This window comes from Pipistrellus hanaki (genome assembly GCF_964339955.1).
Source record: "Pipistrellus hanaki genome assembly, chromosome: 2".
Lineage (NCBI taxonomy): Eukaryota > Metazoa > Chordata > Mammalia > Chiroptera > Vespertilionidae > Pipistrellus > Pipistrellus hanaki.
In genome coordinates, this window is record NC_140504.1 from 172,311,866 (window position 1) to 172,338,594 (window position 26,729).

The 26,729-nt window shown below is 41.9% G+C and overlaps 2 protein-coding genes across 8 annotated transcripts in view; both read left to right on the plus strand.

Moving 5' to 3' along the window:
• CCDC30 (coiled-coil domain containing 30) overlaps window positions 1–26,729 on the plus strand; it is a 143,939-nt gene that overhangs the window by 101,428 nt on the left and 15,782 nt on the right. The window lies entirely within an intron of this gene.
• YBX1 (Y-box binding protein 1) lies at window positions 3,753–24,836 on the plus strand. Its single transcript, XM_084874698.1, has 8 exons — window positions 3,753–4,105; window positions 4,842–4,905; window positions 17,688–17,721; window positions 19,815–19,904; window positions 20,218–20,520; window positions 21,255–21,337; window positions 23,425–23,693; window positions 24,457–24,836. The coding sequence occupies exons 1-7, from the start codon at window positions 3,940–3,942 to the stop codon at window positions 23,657–23,659; spliced, it is 975 nt and encodes a 324-aa protein (XP_084730824.1). The 5' UTR covers window positions 3,753–3,939; the 3' UTR covers window positions 23,660–23,693; window positions 24,457–24,836.

Sequence of the window (26,729 nt, forward strand, 5' to 3'; positions counted from 1 at the left end):
AGGTAGGCACTGGAGTTGTCTGATCACTATGCTGGGCAGTGTGAACATTGGGGTGGGAGGGGGTCCAGCAGAACTCTAGAGCGGAGCCCACCCAGGAATAGGAGATGCATTTTTGCATCAGTGGTATGTCATCCAGTGCTTCAGAGCCACGTCTGCAGTGAAGAGGCTATTTCCTACAAGAAAACTATCAATAGTAGGAAATAGCACATCTTTATGTCCACTGGTCATGAGAGAGCTTAGTGAAGTGATTGGATGAGTATGTAATGGTACTGTTAAGTAACATTTTAAAGGCAAATGTATTTCTGCTTGAGAACCCGTCTCTTCAAACCTGTTCTTTAGGGAAGGTTCACTTATTCTCAGAGGTGCTGCTGCCATTGTTCTGTCTTTGTAACTCCACTTTGGGAAAACGCAAGCCTGTAAGGCACGCCTTTAAATGTCCTCAGCGTTGGCAGAACTGCCTTTTGAGGAAACTTTTTTTTTAGCAGTCAAAGGTCACCTAGAGCTGAAATAGAGGAATAGCAACTCCAGAATCCACCTACTTTTCTCCACACACGTTGTTGCTGCAAGCCTTTTTCATCTGGAATATTGGCACAGCTGCAGATGACCTCTGCTGCCAGTACCTCATTCTCCAATCCACTTTCTACACTATCTCATTCATTTAACAAATTTATTAAGATATTCGGTCTCAGGTATTTTGCTAGATCAGTGGTTGGCAAACCGTGGCTCTTTGGCCCCTTGAGTGTGGCTCTTCCACACAATACCACGTGTGGCCGCACACGTACAGTGCGAATGAAGCTTTGTAGCCCATGAGCAGAAGTCGGTTTTTGGCTCTCAAAAGAAATTTTAATCGTTGTACTGTTGATATTTGGCTCTGTGGACCACTGTGCTAGATGCTGAAGGAACTCATAGTCTGGCTGTGGAGATTTAATTAGTATTAAATCTTTAAGAAGTGTTAGGATTGGAGGGTCTCTTAACTTAGTGACATTTGAGACAAGTCCTAAAGGATAAACAGGTAAGCAGGCAAAGGAAAAGAAGGGAGAAAGGCAGAGTGTTACAAGTAGAGGGAAATGAGTGATAATCCAAAGGAAGCAATGGCTAAATGATCACTTGGAAGGTAGGACAAGGAATGTGAAAGAGTGGGAGGCAAGTTTAGAGAAGTCCTAGGCGGTCCTATAAACCATATTAAGGAATTTTGATAGATTTTTAAATAAGACAGTGTCGCCGAAACTGGTTTGGCTCAGTGGATAGAGCGTCGGGCTGCGGACTGTAAGGTCCCAGGTTCGATTCCGGTTGGGGGCATGTACCTTGGTTGCGGGCACATCTCCAGTAGGGGGTGTGCAAGAGGCAGCTGATTGATGTTTCTAACTCTCTATCCCTCTCTCTTCCTCTCTGTAAAAAATCAATAAAATATATTTTTTTAAAAATAAGACAGTATCATAATCAAATAAATGTTTTCTAAAGAACACTCTGGGTATTGTGGGGAATATTAGAGTAAGAAAGAGAGAAAGTGGCTAGGAGGCCAAAGCAGTGCTCTATGCCAGTGGGCAGGCCATCTCACTATTTTTCCTTTTTTAAATATATTTTTATTGATTTCAGAGGGGGAGAGGTTCACTCCCTATGTTTATATATATATATATATATATATATATATATATATATATATATATATTATTGATTTTTTACAGAAAGGAAGGGAGAGGGATAGAGAGTTAAAAACATCAATGACAGAAACATTGATCAGCTGCCCTCTGCAAACACCCCCACTGGGGATGTGCCCGCAACCAAGGTACATGCCCTTGACCAGAATGGAACCTGGACACTTCAGTCCGCAAGCCGCCACTCTATCCTCTGAGCCAAACCGGTTTCGGCTTTACTCTTTATTTTTCAATGGCTCGAGATAAGAGTGGTTTTTAAATGTTTAGTTGATAAAATCTAAAGGATATTTTGTGTTGTAAAAAGTATACGAAATTCAAATGATAATGTCCATAAATAAAGTTTTTCTTTAATCACAGATTTGTTTACTGATTGGCTGTGGCTACTTTCAGGCTCTAAAGTTGAGTAGCTGAGAGAGGATTGTCTGGCCTGCAAAGCTTAAAATATTTATTATCCAGTCCTTGCAGAAAAAGTTTGCCTACTTATGCTCTAAGCTAGGGGTGTCGAACTCAATCAGAGAAGGGGCCAAAATCTAAAATCCAGCCTAAATCGCGGGCCGAATGGTTTACTGAACAGTCATAAACTGACAATGTCATAAACTGACAGCGGAGTGCAGTGATGACAGCGCGGTGTGGGCCACATTGCAAGGCCTGGCGGGCTGGATTTGGCCCGCGGGCCTTGTGTTTGACACATGTGCAGTCTAAGCAATAGATGATGATGGCCTACAGTAGAGTAGTAGCAGTAGAAATTAATAGATCAAAGGTTCTTAGGACTGATTCAGGAAGGCTTTTAGAAAGTGGAATTGATAGGCCTCCAGTTCTGCCCTTTACAACCCATTCTTTATCAGCAGCCATTAAAAAAATATATATATATGTCACTCCCTACTTACAACTCTAAATTACCGTTGTCACAATTGCTCTTAGGAAACATTTCCAATAAAATATCCCTAATTTGACCCTGCCTACCTCTATAATCCAATGTGTTCTAGTTTTATTGGACAACTTTACTTGCATTTTCTCAGACCCTTCTTGCCTGTGGGCCTTACCTAAAACCTCCATGTGCCTGGAATCAGCATTCCACCTTCTCCACTTCACTCCCAAAATGTTTTGTGCTTTTGCAGCACTGGAGTGTTGGGTGTTTAAATTTCCACCTTCATCCCTAGGCTGAATTTAAGAAGGCAGAAACCGGCAAACTAGTCCATCCCCAGAAGATCATACACGCTTAATAAGAAATGAAGGTGGAGGATTTCAGCTACAGCATGTCAGGCAACCTCAATTATGAATCAATTGTGAAACGCCAATAGTAACCCCTGTTTCAAGTGGCCGGTGTAAGGATAAAATGCAAGAAAAACTCCTAGTTTGCTCTATCAACGTCAAGTTAAATATGATTTGTGGCCAAAAAGACGTGACTACTGAACAAGACAGTCCTCGTGTGCCTTTTGGTAAGATGGATGGGAAAGCAGGTACTCCTGGAATATACCTCCGCCCTCCGCCCTCAATGTACCGAGCAGGGACCGCATGGGAGCCCGCGTGGTCCCTCCAAGGTGATCGCTCCGCCAAAAACGGACACTCTTGGAATGCATAGAGTTAAGTTTCTGTTTCATTAACCCTCGGCTGTGCCGCGAGTACACGGCCATTGTAGGAGACAGCTCTATATTCGCAGATATGGTCTGAGGTCTCAAGGTCCGTATTCCGAGCAGGGCGGGTGGGAGGCCTCTCTCGCTGGGGCTAAGGTATGGACGAGCACTCTTCCAGACCTTTCGAGGACCGGATGATTCCGGCTCAGGGTCTGGCCATGCCTTTCTTCAGGCCAGGACACCACCGTGGACGTGCATTCCGCCCGCCCGCCCATGCTACAGCCGCGTGAAAGTCAAGTTCCTTCTGCCCGTCCTCTCGGGTACTCTATGGTTCTCGTGGTGACTCTAATTCTAGTTCCGGTCTCTACGGCGGCGGCGGACGCAGGAACGGTTGTAGGTCGGCAGAATTAACCGCCTGAGAGCCAATGAGCGCGGAGGAGTAATGAAGCAGCAGCCAATACGAGTCCGGAATCGAGGTCAGGTGGCCAGATGGACAGCACTCCTGGCCAGTGAACGGTGCTTAGGGCGGGCCGATCGCAGGGCATATCCCGCCCGTCCCGCCATTCTCGCTAGTTCGATCGGTAGCGGGAGCGGAGAGCGGACCCCAGAGAGCCCTGAGCAGCCCCACCGCCGCCGCCGGCCTAGTTACCATCACACCCCGGGAGGAGCCGCAGCTGCCACAGCCGGCCCCAGTCACCATCACCGCAACCATGAGCAGCGAGGCCGAAACCCAGCAGCCGCCCGCCGCCCCCCCCGCCGCCCCCACCCTCAGCGCCGCCGACACCAAGCCCGGCACCACGGGCAGCGGCGCAGGGAGCGGCGGCCCGGGCGGCCTCACATCGGCGGCGCCCGCCGGCGGGGACAAGAAGGTCATCGGTGAGGAGCCGGAAGGGAACAGGGGTGGGGCCGTAGGAGAGAGCCTGGCGGCGGCGGAACCGTTACCCGGAGCGGGGCGAGCCGGCGAGCGCGTGGCCGGCGGGGGACCGACTCGGGGACGCGCGGCCGCCCCTCCCCCCCAGGCCCGCGCCCTCGCGGACGCAGGCCCGCCCGGCCCGCGTGCCCGGCAGGCGCGCGCGCGCACCTCCTCCCGCGCCCCTGGACCCCGCGGCCGTACGCCCCCCCCCCCCCCGGGCGGCCGCGCGCCACCGACCGACCGCGTGTGCGGCGCGGCGGCGGCGGGGTCCCTCCCTCCCCGTGGGCCGCGTGCGCCGGGTCCGCACGCCGTTGTTCCGTCCCCCCCACCCGCTCCCTTCCGCGTGTACCCGGAGGGCGCGGCGCGCCGCCTACGCAGGCCGGAGTGGGCTGGGCGGCTTCCCCTTTCCTCACGTGCTCCTCCGCGCCCCGCGGGGCCCCCGCCCGCCGCCGCCGCCGCGCGCGCCCCGCCGGGGCCCGCGCCCCTCTCGGCGGCGTCCGCGAGCTCGCTCTCCCACGTGGACCGCGGAGGCGCCCGGGGTATTGCCTCGGATCGCGGCCCGGGAGCAGGCTCCAAAGAGAAAGAGAAAGAAAGGCTGTCAGGTGGCCCGAGGGACCGGATGCTGAAGCGTGGCGGTTTTGGAAAAAAAAAAAAAAAAAGTGTGTCTGGTAATCGTGGTTTTTTTCCCTCCTCCTCCAGCAACGAAGGTTTTGGGAACAGTAAAATGGTTCAATGTAAGGAACGGATATGGTTTCATCAACAGGTGAGCTGACCTTCCTCTCCTACCCCCTTGCGCTCTCTGCTCCGAGCTGCAGGCTTTGCGAATTTGGGGTGGTTGAAGCATGCGGACGTAGGTGCTGCCTCTGGTGTGTGTGTGGGGGATTTCTGTTTTCCTTTATGGCCGAAGGGATTAGTGGATCTCGAGATTGTCTTTGTTTTGCGACAAATGTTAATCTGAACTGAACTCCAAGGCAAGTGGAATGAGTGATCCATCTCCTGACAGGGCATGCTGACGAAACTAAGACCCATATAATTCTGTTGGACTCCGGCCCACCACGTTTTTTATGCTTATTGTTTTATACGTTGCCGGAATTGGTATTTGAAACTGTGACCCATGGATGACTATATAGGTTATTACAACCGGTTAACCTTTGGAGGTGACATGATTTAACAATGCAGTTATGTGAGGTCCGGTCAGATTGCCTTAAGGTGATAGTGCCTTTGTTTAACGTTTCCACATACACTGTTTGAATGCCTTCGATGAACTTCATTTTAGGACTGCTTTGGCAACAAGAGCGGTTTTCATTTGCTCCTAGAGTAAGTGACAGCTGTAATAAAATGGCCCTCGCCTTCCTCAATAATTATTTCTTCTACTCCTTTGTCCCCAAATCCTATTAGGTAAATTTTATTAAAGCTTTGCTTGTAGCTTTAATAATCAAAGATGCCTTAGTCCATGCTAACAGCTTTCTTTGTATTTGAAGGCAAGGGTACAGACTACACCTTCAGGAATAATGCTTAGGGTTGGTTGTAGCCACCGTGGTGGTAAGGTGCAGTTTGCTCAGTGCTCTGCACGGGCTCCCTTGTGAGCGAGGCATCATTTTCAAGATGGCTGCCAAGGCTAGTAGTGCAGTTACATGGGTGTAGTGCACCCTGTGTGCTAGTAGGAGGCTCAGCATCTTACATAGAAGTCTCAGTAGTGACACCCTACAGTCGTCTCAGCATTTTTCTTAAATCCTTACTTTAGAAGGCATTAAACAACTAGAGGTTTAAAAGAACACAAGAAGTAATACAGAATGCTTGTGAAATGGACAGCACTGCAGAAAATCAAATGAGCAAGATCAAGTTTAAAGACAGACATAATTGGCTGATGAAAAACCATTCATTACTCAACCATAAAAGTATTGTTGGGGAGAGCAAAAGAAATTGTAAGTACTGATGGTCTGCCTTCCACGTTTGCAGTTGTGGGGAAATACTTTGTTCCAAATCTTGAGGAATTTTCATCTGTTCTTACACTGTCTGCCTTCCTGTGGCAGGCCAAGCCTACATTTTTATCAGTTTTTTTGATAATGTGTTACCAGTGAGCAAGGAAAGGAATACTTTGGTGCTTATATTTGACCACTTTTTAGTTGATTGATCTCTTAACTTGTTAGCATTTCAGTTAGTATTCCCATCTTAATAACCTTTTAACAGTGATTTTTGAATTTGTGGGCTTACGTTTTGGAAGAGTATATATTTCTGTGCTCTTGCTACCCAGCCTTGGATTTCTCTGGGTCTAGGGTACATTTTCAATAAGAATTCCAGGGGATTATGGCTTGTGGGTAATGCCTTGAAAAACATTGCTTTTTCATCTTGACCCAATATAATCAAAAGATATCACTGGTGTGCATGAAGGGACTGTAATTTGCAGCCCTTTCCCTGTAGATTGTAGTTTGTGTGTGTTTTTAAAGTTGTAGCATGTGCCTTCTGTTTTACTGTATTTTGCTAAGTAGATAGAGGTTATAATCTTTTTGAAGTGAATAATATTCAAGATGAAAGAGTAGTTCTTTACATTTCTAAATTTTTATTTGATGAGATGCCATTGCTTGAATATTTCTGTCCTGACTTGCAATCAACACAATTGGTCATCCTCTAGGCAAGTTAAATGTAAATTGGTTTTTGGTGATCCTTTGTTTGGAATGTGCAAACCTCAACTATTCTGTCAAATTAACTGGCTCAAATGTGCTTTATATTTCTAAATTAGTTGTTTCAATGATTCTGAGACTTGAATAAGACACTCTACAATCTGACTGCGGCTAAATCCAGGAGAGGTTTGCCTTGATTAAGGGAAAATGTATGTCTTAAAGAGCTAAAGTTCTTGAGGCTAACAGTTGGTTAAGTCTGTAGAGCCAACTGGAGACATGGGGTTGGGGAGGGCAGGGGACACTGCCTTTTCATCTAGCTTTTCTGAGAAATTCATTTTGTTTGTATACTGAGTTTGCAAAAGATAATTAGATAATGTGACCGAAAGGGTCTTGTTTGCCCCCCCCCTTATTTTATTTTATTTTTTAATATAATTGATTTTTTACAGAGAGGAAGGGAGAGGGATAGAGAGCTAGAAACATCAATGACAGAGAAACATCCACCAGCTGCCTCCTGCACACCCCCTACTGGGGATGTGCCTGCAACCAATGTACATGCCCTTTGACCAGAATCGAACCTGGGACCTTTCAGTCCGCCGGGGCCGATGCGCTATCCACTGAGTCAAACCGGTTTCGGCCTTATTTTTAATTTTTTAATTTTACTGTGAAAAACTTGACTTGATACCACATGGGTCAGTGGTTTCAGGATTTGAATCTCTGCTTTTTTAAATTAGAAACCTGGTTTTGTCTTTTGCTTCTAGCTGTTGTGGATTGATCCATGTTTACCAAACTCATATAAGGTTGGCATGAATCAGTAAAAATTTATTTTCAATGGGACACGTATCTTTTATAATGACCAGAATAGGAGTACTTTTCTGTTTTCCAGGGTAATTTTTTATTGATTTCAGAGTAAGAGACAGAAAGATCAAGGATGAGAATCATTGACCAACTGCTTCCTGCACACTCCCTGCTGGGGATCAAGCCCACAACCTATGCATGTGCCCTGACCTTGGATAGAAAGGACCATGACCTCCTGGTTCATGGATCAATGTTGGCCAGTCTGGACAATACAGTGTCTTAAAAAGAAATGTGATTAATTTCTGTCATTTAAAATTCAGGAGGTAGCACCGAAAATATTGAGAATTTTGCCTTTAGGGCCTATAATCCCAGGCAAATAAAAAGATCTTCTGGCTGTGAATATATCACATTTAAATGAGGCATCCTGTTATATTGAAATTCAACCAATCCAGTAGAAGACTCCAGTTTCCCTTCCTGTCTGGCTTTTGTATATGCCTTTGAATGTATTACCCATGAGGTAAGAAACAGTACTTAGGTTATTCCTCTTTACAAAAACACTGTACTTAGTCGTAGCTGTCAAGTGTGTTCTCTCTTGGCAGGGGTGGGGGACCAATCGGTGTAATCTGCAAGCCTTTGAGATACAAGTACCATTCTGAGGCACAGAGTAAATTTGTCCCAGGATGAGACTAGCTAGCAATTGGCAGAGCTGGGATTTGAACTGGATTTCTGATTCTGGAGTTTGGGAGTGTTATCTCCTCTAGTCATCAATTATCTGTAATTATCCAAATAGTTACAGATAATTTCTTAGGGTGGCAATTCTTAGCTATTTAGTCTTTCAATAAGCTAAATGATGTCTAGCATGTCACTGGAGCTCCTGTGTGCTGACTGCTAGTCCTTAGGTTGAAAAGCTCTACTTTTCACTGCCTGTTTCATGTAATTAAGAATTGCTATAACAGTACCAGTTGAGCCTACAGATTGGCTTTACAAATTAAAGGATTTGCTTAATAGTTAATATTGGGATGCAATTAAGGAATTAAAGAAGAGAACATCGGACCTTAATTTCACTTCTGAATCTTATTTTGTTGATTTTGTATGGCTGAGCTAAGAAAGGGTTTTACCTTTTTAAAGGGTTTTAAAAATATGCAATAGTGTCTGTGACCCCAAAAGCCTTAAATACTATTTAGTTCTTAAAAGGAATAGATTTGGGGACAGGGGAGCATAATATATTTAAGTAGTTCCCAAGTTATGTCTTAAAACATGACTTAGAACTGGGCTCTTATGGCAATGACTTATATATAGAGCACTTTAGGATTGATTTAATTGCTGGTTTATGTTAACCATCGATCTGGATGAAGGCCAGAAATCTTCCAGAGTTCACCAAGTCGCTGATATGTAAAATCTAGAATAGACAAGTAATGTATTCACTTTCTGCTTTTCTAGTAGGGCTGTTATTGCTGAGTCTCCTACCCTTCAAATCTCAGCCCTTGGAAGCACTCTTAACAGTTGATAGCTCAATTTGATGGTTCCTTTCAGATTTAACTCATTGGAATTAATAATGGTATCCAAAGTATATTTCCATTTTGGGGGGACACTCTGTAGATGATATATCCTGGAGTTTGTGTAAGCAAAGGGCTATAAATTAATTTATGCAGTTGGACAAATTAGGCTTTTAAAATTGGCTTGATGTGCTAATCTGCAATAAAAGCATTTCATTATGGCTATATAAGCTTCTATAGTAGGTCTTGTTTAAACCAATCATTTTAAATCTTTGTAGATTTTTTTTTTCAATAAAATATTTTTTTATTTTTCAAGTCCTTTTTTAAAAATTTATTTTATTGATTATGGTCTCACATAATTGCCCTTATTCCCCCATTCCCATCCCTAACCCCTCCCTACATATGCCCCACCCCCCTGTTGTCCATGGCCACTGGCTAGGCCCATATGTATGCACACAAGTCCTTTGGTTGATCTCTTCCCCTTACCCCCATCCTCCCTTAATCTATAGTATAGAAATTTAGTGCTGGCTACATGTCTTTACCTTTGTTGTGCTACCTTAGGAATTATTAAAGAGACTTCTGGTGGTGGTTGTTTTTTAATCCCAGCAGGATTTCTTCCTTTTTGTTGCTTATTTTTTAAAATACATTTTTATTAATTTCACAGAGGAGGAGAGAGGGAGTGATGTTATAAATATCAATGATGAGCGAGAATCATTGATCAGCTGCCTCTTGCTCGCCCCATGCTAGGGGTCGATTCCGAAACCCCAAACCCTGAGCTTATGCCCTAACAGAGAATCGAAACGTGACCTCCTGGTTCATAGGTCGATCTCAACCACTGAGCCAAGCGGCTGCGCTCTTCCTTTTTCTTCAGCATTCTCCTAACTTAAAAGTGACTTTTTTCCTTTTCCATCAGCAAGTCAGCCTCTTGCTGTCTGTGTGGTTCCTTTTTTTTTCTTTTTTTTTTTAAGTCATACTGTGTTCTCCTTTACTGAATGACAATACTATACTATTTCTAGATAGGTTGAAAACAACCTACCAACAATATTTTTGTTTTTTTATTTTCGGTAAAAATTTTCAATAGTAAATAATGTCTTTATTATTAAAATAAGTGGAGTACATTTGCTCTGCATGAGAATGGGATGACTCGTGTGATCTATAGAATGACACTTGGAATGGTAGCAATAAGTACAAAATACAGTAGTAATTACAAAAATACATATCTGGTTGTAAAGAGTTGGTATGAAAAGAGAAATGTAACATCAACTTTTTATGTTGATTATATGTGTTGAAATGATAAGATTAGTTTGCCTGCTTTCATTATAACTACTAGAAAACAAACTTAGATGCAGTAATTGGCTTGTATTTTACTTCTGTTGGACAGCAGTTCTAGAACCCAGAATGCAAGTTAAGATTATTTCAATTGGCAGCAGTTTGGAGGAGTTTAGGTTTGATTCTATACAGTGTAGCCTTGATTAGGTTTTTAAAAAGTGATAACTATCTAACATTAAATAGATATAAAGTCACCACTTTATAAATAAAGCAACTTGCCCAAGATCATGTAGTTAGGGATAGAATAGCCACCATTCCAACCTTGTTTTTTAGTGGTCCTAGTAAGGAGCTCTCAACCACTGTCCTCAATATTCTGCCTGCCCTCTCTCAACTGCTACATTGGATTGAATGGTAAGGGTTGGGGGAGGGGTGTAGCAGAGCCCTGGTCTAAACATGTGGGGTTTCTTTGTGTACTGCAGACGAATTAGGGATGCTTGTTGTCATTCTTGCTGAAAATTGGGAGATACCAGTGTACAGTAATCTACTTCTAAAGCTAAAATATAAAGATTTCTGAACTGGTCCTTTATTGAGTTCTCAACATAGTAAAATACCAAGACTTGTGGACTCAAATTTTACTGTGAGCAGATGTTTCTTTTTCCTGATTTGTAGAATGGAGAGTTAATAATAGCACCCACCTCAGGATTGAATGATACAGATAAAGCACTTGGCAAAGTATCTGGAACTTAAACCCTTAGTAATGTAAGCTGTTATGTATCTATCTGGTTTAGTTTTCCCATTTTGCAGGTGAAAAAGATCCAGTGAGGAGGAGGCAGCTTTTCAAGGTTACAGGGCTATTAATAGTAGAAGGAGGGCTAAAAGTCTTCCCTGTTAGCAGTGCGGAATTTCTGGGTAGTCATTTAACAAGTTGCAGCTAGATTTATTTACTGCATCTAAACCATATAGTATTCTATCTTTGCTAAAAACAATTTGTTGCTGTCAAATTTCCTTCTAAAATCAAATACACTTTGGTCATGATGAAATAGTTCCCTCTCCCCACCACACCCATGTCTATGGGGAATATAGTCCAAGTTCCTTGAGATAAGATATGATCACACCACTCAGAAAGTCACATGATTTTAAACTTAAGGATTCATTCTTTCTGGAATTTTCCATTTAATATTTTCAAACTGGATGAAGGGAAGCTCTATTATAATTCCTACCTAGTAGGCTAACATAATATAAATGAGTACTGTGTTTCTTGACATGACAATTTGTCAACCTGTATTGGTTTCAAGCGCCCCCACGCACGGGCGCACACACACACACACACACACACACACACCCCAAAATTCTGAGGGTACTCAGGTCCTGCTGCTTACTGTAACAGCTCAAAGGTTGCAAAAGTCACGACTGGTTGAAATAGCAAACAACTTTTAACCTGGGTATGGATGAGGATGGCATCAAGGAACTCAAATTATGATTCCTTAGAAATTGACTAACGAGTTGTTGAAGCTAGAGAGTCTGGAGAAAAGAAAACTGAGACTCTTAACACACACACACACACACACAAGAAAATGCACTGTGAAGGGTTTAGCAGGAGCTTTTGCAGACTTCAACAAGCATGTTTGAAAAATGCATGGTCATGATTTATGGGGGGCCCTTCCCTGTGGGACTCTCATAGTGGACCCATGCCAGAGGAAGTTGCAGCCTCAAACCATTGCTCGGCCTCCTTACCCTTGGGCTGTGAGCACTGAATGGGGCTGTACAGTATAGAAATAAAATAAAAGTTTCAAAATATGGAAACCCCCCCCCAAACATCAAAAGACTTTCATTAATAATGTTCATGGTGCATTATCTGCATATAACAATTCTATGATTAAAAAAAGAAACCACAGACAAGTTTCTGACAGTGACACACAATTGAGCAGGTACTTCAGAAGGCATTGTACAAGATGACAGCTCCATGCTGTGATTTCCCCTGAAGGACCTCCTAGTGGGACAAGATATGGAGGTGGAAGAATCCTAGCTAATGTTGATCCTGACCTTGTGTTGGGCCTAAGCTAATGTGTGTGTTTATGTCTTGGTGTTTATTTTTTTAACAAGAATATTTTTAAAACTTGCCATACAAGTATATGAACAGATTTTTTGTGCAGCTATACAATTTTTGTGTTTTAAGCAAGTGTTGTTATAAAAGTCTTAAGTAATGGAAAGTAATGCCCTAGGCCAGTGGTCGTTTGCCACTCTGTTGACTAATGAGTTTGCCAACCATTGCCTTAGGGAAAAACACTTAAAAAATATTTTAATAATGTACTATAATGTCTTTAACCTGAAGTCAAAACTTCTGGGTCGGCAAACTCATTAGTCAACAGAGTGGGCAAACCACGGCTCTCAAGTCGCAGTTTGCCAACCACTGCCCTAGGCCTTCACATTCATTCACCACTTAATTCACTGACTCACCCAGAGCAACTTCCAGTCCTACAGGCTCCATTCATGGTCAGTGCCATATACTGGCATACCATTTTTCTTATATACTGTATTTTATGGTGTCCTTTCTATTTAGATACACAAACACTTACCCATGTGTTTATTGTTGCCTACAGTAACATCTTGTACAAGTTTGTAGTGTAGGTTTGTGTAAATAAAGGCACTCTGGTTGCATGACAAAATCACCAAATGATGCATTTATCAGAATGAAAGTAAATGCTATACATAGCATACATCAGTGACTCTTCTTGCATGCACCCTGGTTGGCTGAATCCAGGGGTGTGGAAGCTGCAGGTGTAGGGTCCAACTGTTCTAGGAGATGGTGATCTTGTACTTTCTTTGGTTGTGTCCAGAGAACTTTATTGCTAGTGCTTGACAAGGTAGGGCTCTCTTAGCTCCTTCCCTTCTTCAGGGGGTCTGGGATGGAAACTGGTGGTCAGGAGATTCTCTGTTGGATCGATTTGGGACAAGGACTCCCCAAGAGCCAAGGGCCTCTTACTCCTTGGAGGCCATGTGGATCATAAGGCTCACCACCCTTTTGCTGTAGCCCAGTTCGTTGTCATACCAGGAAATGAGCTTGACAAAATAATCAGTGCCAGACCCAGCATCAAAGGTGGAAGAATTGGTGTCACTGTTAAGTTGCAGGAGGTGGCCTGCTTCTTAGGATAGGATAGCACAGGATGAAGGGGCCTTCTGGTGCCCACTTCACCACCTTGATGTCTTTGTATGTGGTACCTTCTTCAGGTGGCAGGTCAGATTCACGTCAACACATTGGGGATAGGGGCACGGAAGGTCTTTCCAATGAGCTTCCCATTCAGCTCAGGGATCTGGGTGGCTGTGACCACGTGGACTGAGGGAGTTGTCATACTTGTATGGTTCAGACCCATCCCAAACATGGGCGTTTGCGGAAGGGACAGCAATGATGACCTTCTTGGCTCCAGCTTTCTCCATGGTGGTGAAGACACCAGTGAACTTCACAACATATTCAGCACCAGCACCACCCCATTTGATGTTGGCAGGATCTCATCTCATTCCTGGAAGATGGAGATGGACTTTGCATTGATGACAAGTTTTTTGTGTTCTTAGTCTGTGCCTTTGAAGTTGCTATAGGTAGAATCATACCGAACATGTAGACCAGTTGAGGTCAATGAAGGGGTCATTGATGGCAACAATATCTACTTTGCCAGAGTTAAAAGCAGCCCTGGTGACCACATGCCCAATACAGTCAAATCCATTTGCTCCGACCTTCACCATCATGTCTCAAGGTTGCAGCTGTCTGTTGAACAGGAGGAGCAGAGAGCCTCCTTGTACTGTTTTTAAGAAGATTGTCCTAAGTAGTTTAGGAAATTTTTCTAATATTCCTTCTATAACCCTAAATAAAATTCATAAATAAACTACTTTTCCATTGTTGTTCATCCTCACTTGAGGATATTTTTCCATTGATTTTCAGAGAGAGGGAAAGACAGAAACATCAATGTGAGAGTTTGGTTACCTCCTGTATGGGCCTGGCCCAGGGTCAAGCCTGCAACCTAGGTAAGTGCCCTTGACTGGAATCGAACCTGGACCCTTCGGTCCTTAGGCTGATGCTCTGTCAACTGAGCTAAACCACCTAGGGCAGATAAACTACTTTTATTTCTTTTATTACAGTGTAAAATGTTTTGATATAAGTAACTATTTGCAACTTCTTTAGAAGACATGATGAACAGTCAGTGCTACTTTGTATGGATTGATAAGAAGAGCACTGGCCCTAACTGGTTTGGCACAAGTAGATAGAGTGTCGGCCTGCGGACTCAAGGGTCCCAGGTTCGATTCTGGTCAAAGCTATGTACCTTGGTTGTGGGCACATCCCCAGTAATGGGTGTGTGCTGGAGACAGCTGATGTTTCTCTCTCGTCGATGTTTATAACACACTCTCCCTCTCCCTTTCTCTCTAAAAAAATCAAAATATATATATTTTTAAAAGCACTGTATTGTATTGGTTGCCCAGATACACTAGCAGCATTATTAATTTTAAAAATCCCTCTCCATGGAAGTTGCATAGTTAGTAAATTTTAATGCATATTAGAACAGGGGGGGAAATTGCTAGATTCAGAAATCAAGTACATTATACATTTGCTTACAAGAAAGTCGAGTAGGATACCACATAATTTTTACCTAGTCATCCAGCAAGCCTGACACCCTTCAACCCATAATGCAAATAGTGCCCCCTGTCTCTGGGACAATTTTAAATGCCTTTTGGTGACCAATACCGCCCTCATTGAGAATCACTTTTGTAGACTTTTCCCACCTTTCTTAATTTTTTTCTACTAATTTTCTAAATTTCTGCCAATTTTTTGTTTGTCTCCTTACAGCAGGGGTGGAGAATCTTTTTCTGCCAAGGGCCATTTGGATGTTAATAACATCATTCACGGGCCATACAAAATTAATCAACTTAAAGGTTAGCCTGTTATATTTGGTCAAACATTTAACTCACCCCTAATGCCTTGGAAGAGCCAGCCCAAATGGCCAGACATTCCAGCCCCTGCCATCATGTTAGTATTGAAAACTAATTAGTGGTGGTTATGAAACTATTTGTAGACAGGAATTAAAGCTGTCCTGTTAAATATCCTCACGATAATGATATTCTAGGTTATATGGATTCTTAGGTATATGCTTTGCATCGTGGATCAGCCAGGAGCCCCATAGTCAATAAGCCAGTCAATCTAGTTCATTTGAACCTTTGTTCCTTTGACATTAAACAATAGGACTACTGTTGGGCCCTCTCACTCTGGTTTGCTAATAGAAGGAAGAGGGTGGAAGAACACACAGTCTAGGAATGTTTCACCTCCAGTGGTGGTTCTTGCTCATGATATCACTATCCTAACCCCAACCTAAAAATGCACATAATTCTCCACTTCTCACTTTTTTAAGAATCTCCTTTCTTCCAATAGGAAATTCTTTTTTTCTTTTCTTTTTTTCTTTTTTAATATCTTATTGCTATTTACAGAGAGGAAGGGAGAAGGATAGAGAGTTAGAAACATCGATGTGAGAGAAACATCTCTCAGCTGCCTCTTGCACACCCCCTACTGGGGATGTACCCGCAACCAAGGCACATGCCCTTGACTGGAATCGAACCTGGGACCTTTCAATCCGCAGGCCACTGAGCCAAACTGGTTTCGGCTCCACTTCTCATTTCTAACACCCATTTATCCACAAAGTTTTTCCCATTTTACTGCAAAACATATCAAATACAGTTAACATAGAGACCCTTAGCCCATTCTTCTAGATTTCTGAAGTAGCTTTTAAATGGGCACCTCAAATTTTCCATATTGGCCACTAGATTTATATAAATATAAATATAAATATAAATATAAATATAAATATAAATATATATATATATATATATATATATATATATATATATATATATATATATATATATATATATATAGTATATGCATGCCTAAGTGACCATTATGACCACCAGGGGGCAGATGGTCAGTGCACTCCCGCTGTCCCTCTCCCCAGCCAGCGTGTCCCAGTAGGGCTAATCAGGACTGGGAGAGATGGCTAGCCAGACCGAGGGACCTCACCCGTGCACGAATTTATGCACCCAGCCTCGAGTATGTAATAATCAGCCTCTAGTATCTAATAATTGTATCATGCCACATTCCTCTATCTAAAAGCTTTTACTAGGTTCTCTACCTGTATGACTATTTTCGGCTCCTATTCTTAACCTCCCACACAGCTATATCACTTTTGCTCCACCCAGTTTGAACTCAGTTTGCATTGAACTTACTTAAAGTCCTGAAGCAAATATAGTGGAAACTACTATCAGTAGCTTGACTAGGCTAATGATTGATGTAAAATGATGCCTAATAGGTGAGAAGGGGTTGTGTGTACTAGTGGAAAGTTTTGTTCGTCTTTACCTGCTTAATTCTCCAGTGTAATGCTTACCACACGAATGATGTGGATATTGGTGATACCTGTGTTTGTACTTAATTGTGGTGGGTGGTTTTTCAAAAAGTCAATACTTTAAGTCATGACAGTATTGAGTAGAGTTCCTGTATACCCCATGCCCACACATGCACAAAGTCCTACACCAGAACCAAATTTGGTGCATTCACATGGACACATTATCATCACCTATACTCCATTGTTGACATTAGGATTCCCTCCCTGTGTTGTACATCCTATGGAGTTTTTAGTGGTCATTTTTATGACCTCAAAGAGAGTTGGGCCGAGACCGGTTTGGCTCAGTGGATAGAGCGTCGGTCTGCGGACTGAAGGGTGGGTCCTGGGTTCGATTCCGGTCAAGGGCATGTACATTGGTTGCGGGCACATCCCCAGTGAGGGGTGTGCAGGAGACAGCTGGTGGATGTTTCTCTCTCATCGACGTTTCTAGCTCTCTCTCGCTCTCCCTTCCTCTCTGTAAAAAATCAATAAAATATATTTTTAAAAAGAGTTGGGAAGAGGAAATGATTGAGAATTAAGTGAGAAAGAAGGAAGCTAGTAATGGAAGAAACCATGCACTAGAGGTACAAATGGGGTGTGCTGGAACATTGGTAATGTTTAGTAGGATAAGGAATGGCAGTAGATGTTTTTAGTCACTGCTGCCCTCCTAACTAATGGCTTAGTGGGTCACCCTTTGGTTTCTTAGGCTGTTTTATCCTTCCTACAGGTGGTGAGGTTAACAACTGTTGGCAACTGTTTAGTCTTTAAAGGAGAAATCAGTGGCTTGCTAGTTTTGTTTTTATTGTTTTGTTTCATTTTTAAATTTTCTAGTGGCTAGTTGGCAGCCCAAAATCTCTAATAGTAGGAAAAAGACGGGGAAATACAAAAAAAGGCATCATGAAATGTATTCCATTTTTAACCTAATTCACTTGGTTCTCTTTCTTGCAGGAATGACACCAAGGAAGATGTATTTGTACACCAGGTGGGTGCTTGTGTGGATATTTATGCTTCTGACTCAAGGCTTTTGAGAAGAAAGGGGAGGGTGTCTTCTCAACTAATTCATTTAATTCCCACAGGAAGAGTGATAGGATGCTTAAATGTATACATTGAGACATATTGGCAGTTTACTTAATTAAGATAGGTGTTTCAAATTGTTATATTGTTAATAGTTAACAGCTTTTTAAAATAGAATTACTCAAGTCATTACACTGTTTTTAGATCTTAATTTTAGATAAGCAAAAAAACTCATTAATCTAAACTTAAAGATGTTTTCAAATGCTATTAGGTTAAACTATAGTAAGGACAGATTACAGTAATCATGGGACAGGTAGGACAGGGCTGCAAGACATTAACTTGGATGCTAGAAAACTAGCAGAGTAACATTAGTTCTGCTTATTCCAAAGCACTTTGGGTAAGATATGTTTTTATTTTTGGAGAAATTTGGCAGGTTTGGGATTTTTTGAAATCCTCGCTAGTTTAAGGCTAAATGAAGAGGCAGTGTGGCAAAGTTGGTAAGCACTCAAATAATTTTTAGATTGACTTGAGTGTTTTGAGATGAAAGAACTAACAGTAGGTTCTACATGCTGAACTTTCTCAAGTACCATCTAAGGAAAATATTTGGAGAATACCTGAGTATTAAAGACTCATTGTTAAGCCACTACCCAGTGAATACTACTATCTGAATATCCCATACGTTATATCAAATACCCCGTTGGATTTGAATATCCTCATGGGTGTTCTGCCTGTTCAAAGGAATATGCAATCTTAGGAACAAAAAAACAGCAAGAGTTTTAGAAACACTACCAGGGTTGAGAGGGGTTGAAGATGCTGACTGAGTTTGGGGTTTTAATTATCCATGCTTCTGCTATCCCCTATGACTGCAAGTAATTTAGAGCTGGTTAAATATGAAAGGTTTGAAAACTATGTGACAGTTTAGATGACAGATGAGATCAAGTTTTTGGCTGAATGAGTGTCACCCACTTGTACTGACCTGCAAATGTCACCAAATATGCTCTACTTTTTATTTTGGAAGTGGCTTCAACATTAATTTGTTTCTTGGGACTTTGGCTGCTCAGGTCTTAGTGATGTACTATCAAGGAGATTGCAGTTCTGGGCAACTTGGCTTAATTGGCTTCAGATTGTTGGTTGTCCTGCCTCCTTTGGAATGGAAACGCATGAGTGATCCTGTAATGGTATCGCTGTGATGTAGTTGAATTAACAAGGGATTTGGGGTCCCAAGACCTGGATTTAGAAAAATCTACACTCTGCCACTTATTATCTATGTAAACTTGGACAAGTCACCTAACCTTTTTAAGTCTATTTTATCTGCAAAAAAAATTATTTAAAAAAGGAATGATAATACCTCATATCATTTGTCATAATGAGAGTGAGTAGATAATGTGTGAAAGAACTTTATAGAAGTATTACCCACAAGTGTGAGGTGTTATTCTTACCCCTTTTACTTTGTCATAGCAGCTTAGAGAAAAAGTAAATGTGAGATTTATTGTATTGGGAGTTAATGACCAGCTTTCCCATGCAGTTAAATAATACAAAAAGTGGCATAGTTAATAACATTTGAATTACATTCTATATCACAGGTTGGAAGGGATTTTGGTTGATATTTGTAATTGAGTTTGATATGGTAACACAGGACAAAGTTGGTTTGGTCAACTTTGAAGTATGCAAAACTAAACTCGCCTGTCATCTAAACTGGCCCTCTGGGCTAGCTGCTTCTACTATTAAGTGCAGTCTTTGGGGGATAGATTGATATCCTCATTTTGTTCAAAGTAACAATGCTTTTGCTAAAAGCATTTAAATATATATATATATTGTTTCTTGAGTATTAAAGCTACATGTTTTAGTTTGGAAAATAGCGGTAAAATGCTGGGACATTGTAAGACAGGTATTTTGGTTGAGGTTGGGGGTAGTATTGGTCCTTGTTTTTGTAAACTTATTGGTGGTTTGGTCTTATTTAAAGCTAATTTAAAGCTAAAATAATATTGACTCTGGTACATTTTAAATGAAAAAGCACATTATTCTTCCTGTTAATCTATTTTTGGAATGTGATATTACTAGACTGCCATAAAGAAGAATAACCCCAGGAAGTACCTTCGCAGTGTAGGAGATGGAGAGACTGTGGAGTTTGATGTTGTTGAAGGAGAAAAGGTGAGGATGCTTTTTGTGTAAAGGTTTGACTTCAGTGTGGAAATATTTTGGAGATCTCATCCGTTAGGATGGTGGCTCTAATGTGGATGGATGGGTCAGGTGACCAGATGAACACAGGTGCATCAAGCCTAATGTATGTGCTGGCTGCAGTTAGAGGGCAATCCCATCAGAACAGTGAGGAACTAATACTTAATCATTTCTATGCACCCCTGGCCACAGACCCTTTGTTTATTTAAAATTTGTTTTATGTAAATTTTATTTAGTGTACTTAACTTTTCTGTTGTCACTGTCCATATATTATGGCTTTTTGTAGGGTGCGGAGGCAGCAAATGTTACAGGCCCTGGTGGAGTTCCAGTACAAGGCAGTAAATACGCAGCAGACCGTAACCATTATAGGCGCTATCCACGTCGCAGGGGTCCTCCACGCAATTACCAGCAGAATTACCAGAACAGTGAGAGTGGGGAAAAGAATGAGGGATCAGAGAGTGCTCCCGAAGGCCAGGGCCAACAACGCCGGCCCTACCGCAGGCGACGGTTCCCACCTTACTACATGCGGAGACCCTATGGGCGTCGACCACAGTATTCCAACCCTCCTGTACAGGGAGAAGTGATGGAGGTAAGTTAAATGTCGGCCCTCTAACCAGAGTATCATGGGTTTGATTTCTGGTCAAGGCCATATACCTAGGTTGCACGTTAGATCCCTAGCCTGATCCGGGCTGCATGCTGAAGGCAACCAATCCATGTCTCTCACACTAAGACTGTTGCTGCTCACTCGCCCTCCTTCCCTCCCTCCCACTTTAAAAAAAGTCAATGGGCCGAAACCGGTTTGGCTCAATGGATAGAGTGTCGGCTTGGGAACTGAAAGGCCCCGGGTTCAATTCCAGTCAGAGGCATGTACCTTGGTTGCAGGCATATCTTCAGTAGGTGGTGTGCAAGAGGCAGCTGATCGATGACTCTCTCATCTATGTTTCTAACTCTCTATCTCCCTTCCTCTCTGTACAAAATCAATAAAAATATATTAAAAAAAAAAAAAAAGAACCACCTTTGATTTGTTTATATATATATGGGGAAATATCCTCGGGTGAGGATTAGCTTTAAAAAAATAAAAGGATCAACAGTGATAACTTGGACTGCATTATGAGCATTTTCTTGTTATCTTCTCTATATAATCATAATGAGAAGCACTTTTAATTCCTAATAAGAACCAACAAGATTAATAACTGACTTATACCATAATCACAATTACTAGATGGTTTTGTTTTTAATCTCCTGGGTCCAAACTTTGGATTTGGCTTGTTAGGTTTCTTCTCCATTACTGATCAGTTGGCTTGATTTCCATTGTCTTTTCAGGGTGCTGACAACCAGGGTGCAGGAGAACAAGGCAGACCAGTGAGACAGAATATGTATCGAGGCTATAGGCCACGATTCCGCAGGTATGGTTTGTATTTAAAATTTTCCCCGAGCATATTTTAGAAATCGGCAGCATCATGTTTCTGCAATCTTTTGGCTCATTTTTCTGTTAACACTCCATGTTTGCTTTTGTCAGATACCTGGAGGTAAACCTGAAGTCAGTCAGTTATCTCTGAGGATGTGTTCCTTTCATCCTTTTTGCTGGCTCTGGTTAAAAACAATTTGCATAGATGGGTCTTCTTATTCGGGGTGGTTTTGTGTGTGTTTTTGCTTTATTATATCTTTAGGACCTTTGAGAGGGAAAAGGGTAAAGGTGAGCATTACCTTTCAAACATGAGCAGTCTCTGAAGGTAGCCTAATTTTCCATTAATCATTTCTCAGTTTAAGTCTATACATTTTGTTAGTCACCCCAAAATGGCAAAATGTAATCAGAGTCTCCAAATGTGATTTCTAAACTAAGTCTGTCAAGAATGAAACTAACACATTAATAATTACTCCTCCTAACTGATAATCATTTACATAGCAACCTTAACTGTAGATGCAAAAATAAGTTTTGTGGGGGTTTGTTTGTTTTTTAGGAGGCTGTGTTTATTTATTTTTAAAGTATATTTCATTGATATTTTTTACAGAGAGGAAGGGAGAGGAATAAAGAATTAGAAACATTGATGAGAGAGAAACATCGATCAGCTGCCTCCTGCACACCCCAGACTGGGAATGTGCCCGCAACCAAGGTACATGCCCTTGACCTGGGACCCTTCAGTCTGCAGGATGACACTCCATCCACTGAGCCAAACCGGTTTCAGCCAAAATAAGTTTTAAGAAACAAGTTTGTTACTATAAAAGTAACCAAAATACAATGTAGAAATCTTCATTTTATATATATTATTGATTTTTTTATTTTTATTTTTTTTTTTACAGAGAGGAAGGGAGAGAGATAGAGAGCCAGAAACGTCGATGAGAGAGAAACATCGACCAGCTGCCTCTTGCACACACACCCCCCACGCCCCCCCCCCGAGGGATGCGCCCGCAACCAATGTACATGCCCTTGACCGGAATTGAACCCGGGACCTTTCAGTCCACAGGCCAACGCTCCATCCACTGAGCCAAACCGGTTTTGGCTGGTGCTGATATTTTTAATTTTAAGCCATTGAGGATAATTGCTGCAATGTAACACTTGAACTTTGTGGATTTAAATGTCTCAGTGTTGTTGTTGGGTTTTTTGGGGGGGGGGGGGGGGGGGTTAACATATTCACCAAGTTATGCAGCCATTACCAGTATCTAAATTCCAGGCATTTTTCATCACCTTCCAATAAAGCATTCTTCAATTCCCCTCTACCCTAACCCCTGGCCCACACTAATCTACTTTCTGTCTCTGGATTTGTCTTATTTTGGGCATTTCATATAAATGGAATTATATAATGTGGCTTTTTTTTTTTTTTTTTTTTTTTAATTTGGCTTTCACTTATCCTGTTTTTAAGGTTCATCCATGTCATAGCATTCCTTTTTATGGCCAAATTACATTCTATTCTGTAGATACCACATTTTGTTCATTGATCAGTTGATAGACACTTTGGTTTAACTTAATTTTTCCACATCCTCACCAACCCTGATTATTTTTCTACCTTTTGATTATGACCATCCTAGTGAGTATAAAGTGGTATCTCATTGATTTCCCTGGGGACTATACTTTCATTTACATGAGGAGGGCATCTTTTCTTTAAATTTGATTTCCTGCATTTTAAGCCAGTGTTCATCTACAAAGGTTAACAGCACTTGTTCCCAAACTTGGTTACTATAAAGCCTATTTAAAATGTTATAAAATGACATCAAATATTAGTCATTTCATGGTTAATGTGTAATAGATTATGCTATTGGTAAAAGTTTGCTTGTCCAAAATCCAGTTTTAAAGACTCATCTTCCAATTTACACTTCCAAGATCTTGTACCAAGTCATCCCTCAGTTTGGGAAATAGAAATTTGCTCCTTTGTTTTTGCTAAATTGCTTACAGACCACTTGATAAACAGAAAGAACCAGATAATGGTGTTAACACTAGTGGGTGGTTAAAGAAATAAGGTTTCATCATTGCGCTCTTGCACAATGTTCATTCCAGGGGCCCTCCTCGCCAAAGACAGCCTAGAGAGGACGGCAACGAAGAAGATAAGGAAAATCAAGGAGATGAGACCCAAGGTCAGCAGCCACCTCAACGTCGGTACCGCCGCAACTTTAATTACCGACGCAGACGCCCAGAGAACCCTAAACCACAAGATGGCAAAGAGACAAAAGCAGCCGATCCACCAGCTGAGAATTCGTCCGCTCCCGAGGCTGAGCAGGGCGGGGCTGAGTAAAAAGTGCCGGCTTACCATCTTTACCATCATCCGGGTAATTTACCCTAAATGACCTCTTCTAGTCTCTGAGCAGTCATGAGTTCATTTATGCAAGAGAAAAACCTTTTTCAAACTTTTCTGAATGTATTCTGTGATTTCACCAGTTGAGAAAGTTTTGAAAACCTTGCCTAAGAAGTATGTTAATTACCTTGTATTCTGCATTTTCACCAAAAAAAATGGGTACCTACTAAAATTAATAACCTAGATAATGATGGCCAATATAGTCTCTTTGGAGAAAGTGGTAACCTTGACATATTAATCAATTTCAAAAGTATGGTATTCTTTTTTACTTGATATCAGGAGGCTTCTTGGCTCTGGAATTAACTTTTTTTTTAAATACGTTTTTATTGATTTGAGAGAGAGGAAAGGAGATATGGAGAAAGGTAGAACCATTAGTGGTGAGCCAGAAACACTGATCTGCTGCCTCCTGAATGCCCCCTTGGTGTATGGGATGATGTTCATCTCCCTGAGCTATAGCGGCCTAGCTGGAATTAGCATGTTTAGCCAGTGATGCTTTTTGGTTTTGTCCCTCTGTGCTATTTTTTGGGTGGCGAAGATCATCCAGAAACCTGCAAGTAACCATGTCGCAGCAGTGTCCACCCCTATTGTGAATCGCTGTCCTAGACTAAACCAGTTTGATTTATGTGGATTGCTCCTGTTCACATCCCTACTTAGTTTGTGACCTGGAGCATTTGGTATATTGAAATAACATTGCAGTGAATTGTCAAGATAATCTCTTTTTTTTTTTTCTTTTACAGTTTAGTCATCCAACAAGAAGAAATACGAAATTCCAGCAATAAGAAATGAACAAAAGATTGGAGCTGAAGACCTTAAGTGCTTGCTTTTTGCCCGTTGACCAGATAACTAGAACTATCTGCATTATCTATGCAGCATGGGGTTTTTATTATTTTTATCTAAAGACGTCTCTTTTTGGTAATGACAAACGTGTTTTTTAAGAAAAAAAAAAGCCTGGTTTTTCTCAATACACCTTTAAAGGTTTTTAAATTGTTTCATATCTGGTCAAGTTGAGATTTTTAAGAACCTCATTTTTAATTTGTAATAAAAGTTTACAGCTTGATTTTTTCAAAAAAGTCAACAAACTGCAAGCACCTGTTAATAAAGGTCTTAAATAATTGTCTTTGTGTAACTGTCTTGTCATGTTTTATTTTGGTTTATAGTCCTTAGTAGGAACCTTACCTTAAACCTGTTTGAAAATAGATTATGCTCTGGGAAATTTCCATAAAATATATAATTTATTTTGAGTGACGAGGCCCAGCAAGTGAAATCCCGCACAACCAGAATCCCTCCCACCACCACAGGACCCATCAATGCACCTCCTGGTGACGGGTTGTTTGGGAATTACGGGTTAGGACCACTGGCTTTTTATAACATAGATTAGGGGCTCAGTGCAAGAATTTGTGCACCTTGAAAGGAGGAACTGGGGTGTGAGGCTGCAGTAGGCAAAGGGCCGGGTCATGGCCCATTCTCTGCCCCTCCTGCCACTGCCCCCAGTCCCCTGTGCCAGCAGCCCATGCTTGCACCTGTTGACAGCACAGAACGATTGGGGCTAGTGCTGACAGTGAGTGCCAGGGCTGAACAGTAGCACGGGGGAGCAAAGAATTTTCAGTAACTACCAGATGCTCTCCCCAATGACAGCAACTGCTGCCCTGCCTTAGTTTGTCGCACCTTCCCCCTCCCCCATTCTCTTGCTCTGCCACAACTGATACTTGCCATGTTCTATACATGCCTCCTGGTGGTCAGTGAACATCATAGCAACTGGTGGTTAGGTGGTTCCACTGTTCTGTTTGCATATTATCCTTTTATTATATAGGGTTGTAAAGATACATGGCGATATCATGGAAATGTATTTAGGACTATATTTTCAGAATCTGGGAGGAAGCAAAAGTATTGAATATGTTAATGGAGGTTGAGACTTGATGTCAAATCTTTTTAAATATTTTTTTATATTGATTTTTTTTTTTTTTTTTTTTTTTTTTTTTTACAGAGAGGAAGGGAGAGGGATAGAGAGCTAGAAACATCTACCCATGTTTCCCCGAAAATAAGACCTAGTGCAACTTTGGGAGAAAAAATATAAGACACTGTCTTATTTTCGGGGAAACAGGGTATCAGCTGCCTCCTGCACAGCTCCTACCGGGAATGTGTCCACAACCAAGATACATGCCATTGACCGAAATTGAACCCTGGACCTTTCAGGCCGATGCTCCATCCACTGAGCCAAACTAGTCAGGAACTTTTTAAAGATTTTGTATTGATTTTTAGAAAGGGAGAAAAACATCTTTTGGCTGTCTCTTGCACACCCCTACCAGAGATTAAGCCAGCAACCTTTTGCTGCACAAGACAGTGCCCAACCAACAGACACCAAGTACAGCAATTCACCTATTGATTCAAACAGTTTGGTAAGTTCAAAAGAACCTTTGTGATGGTTCTTAGAAAAGATGTACAGGAATGTGTTGCTAACTATACATGTGTTCTGAGAAGTGCATTGTTAGGTAACCTGTGAGCATCTGACTCAGACTTAGGTAGTTTGCCTACTACTGTAGGCCGAGAATGCTGTAGGCCAAGCATAGGCAATGGTAAGAAAAGGTACAGTAGGAATATGGTATAAAAGATTAAAAATGGCACACCTGTATAGGGTATTTCCTGTGAATGGAGATTGCAGTAGTGGAAGTTGCTCAGGGTGTCAGAGTGGTGAATGAATGAAGGCCTAGGACACGATACTACTGTAGACTATAAACACTGACCCACAAACCCTCTTTCCTCCCTGCTTGCTTTCTATAGGGTCGTGTAGAATGTCAATGCTGCTCCATGGACAGTACCTTGGACTGGTTGGAAATACAAAGAGGAAACCAAATGGGCTGGGCAAGATGTCTATCACCATGAGAGTGACTAAGGAGGGAGTAAAACAGCTTGAGGGTCAGGAGGAATCATTGAGATGGGGGAGAAAGATCTAGGGCAGGTGTCGGCAACCTGCGGCTCTTTTAAGTGAAAAAATCCTTTTTCTGCGCGATCC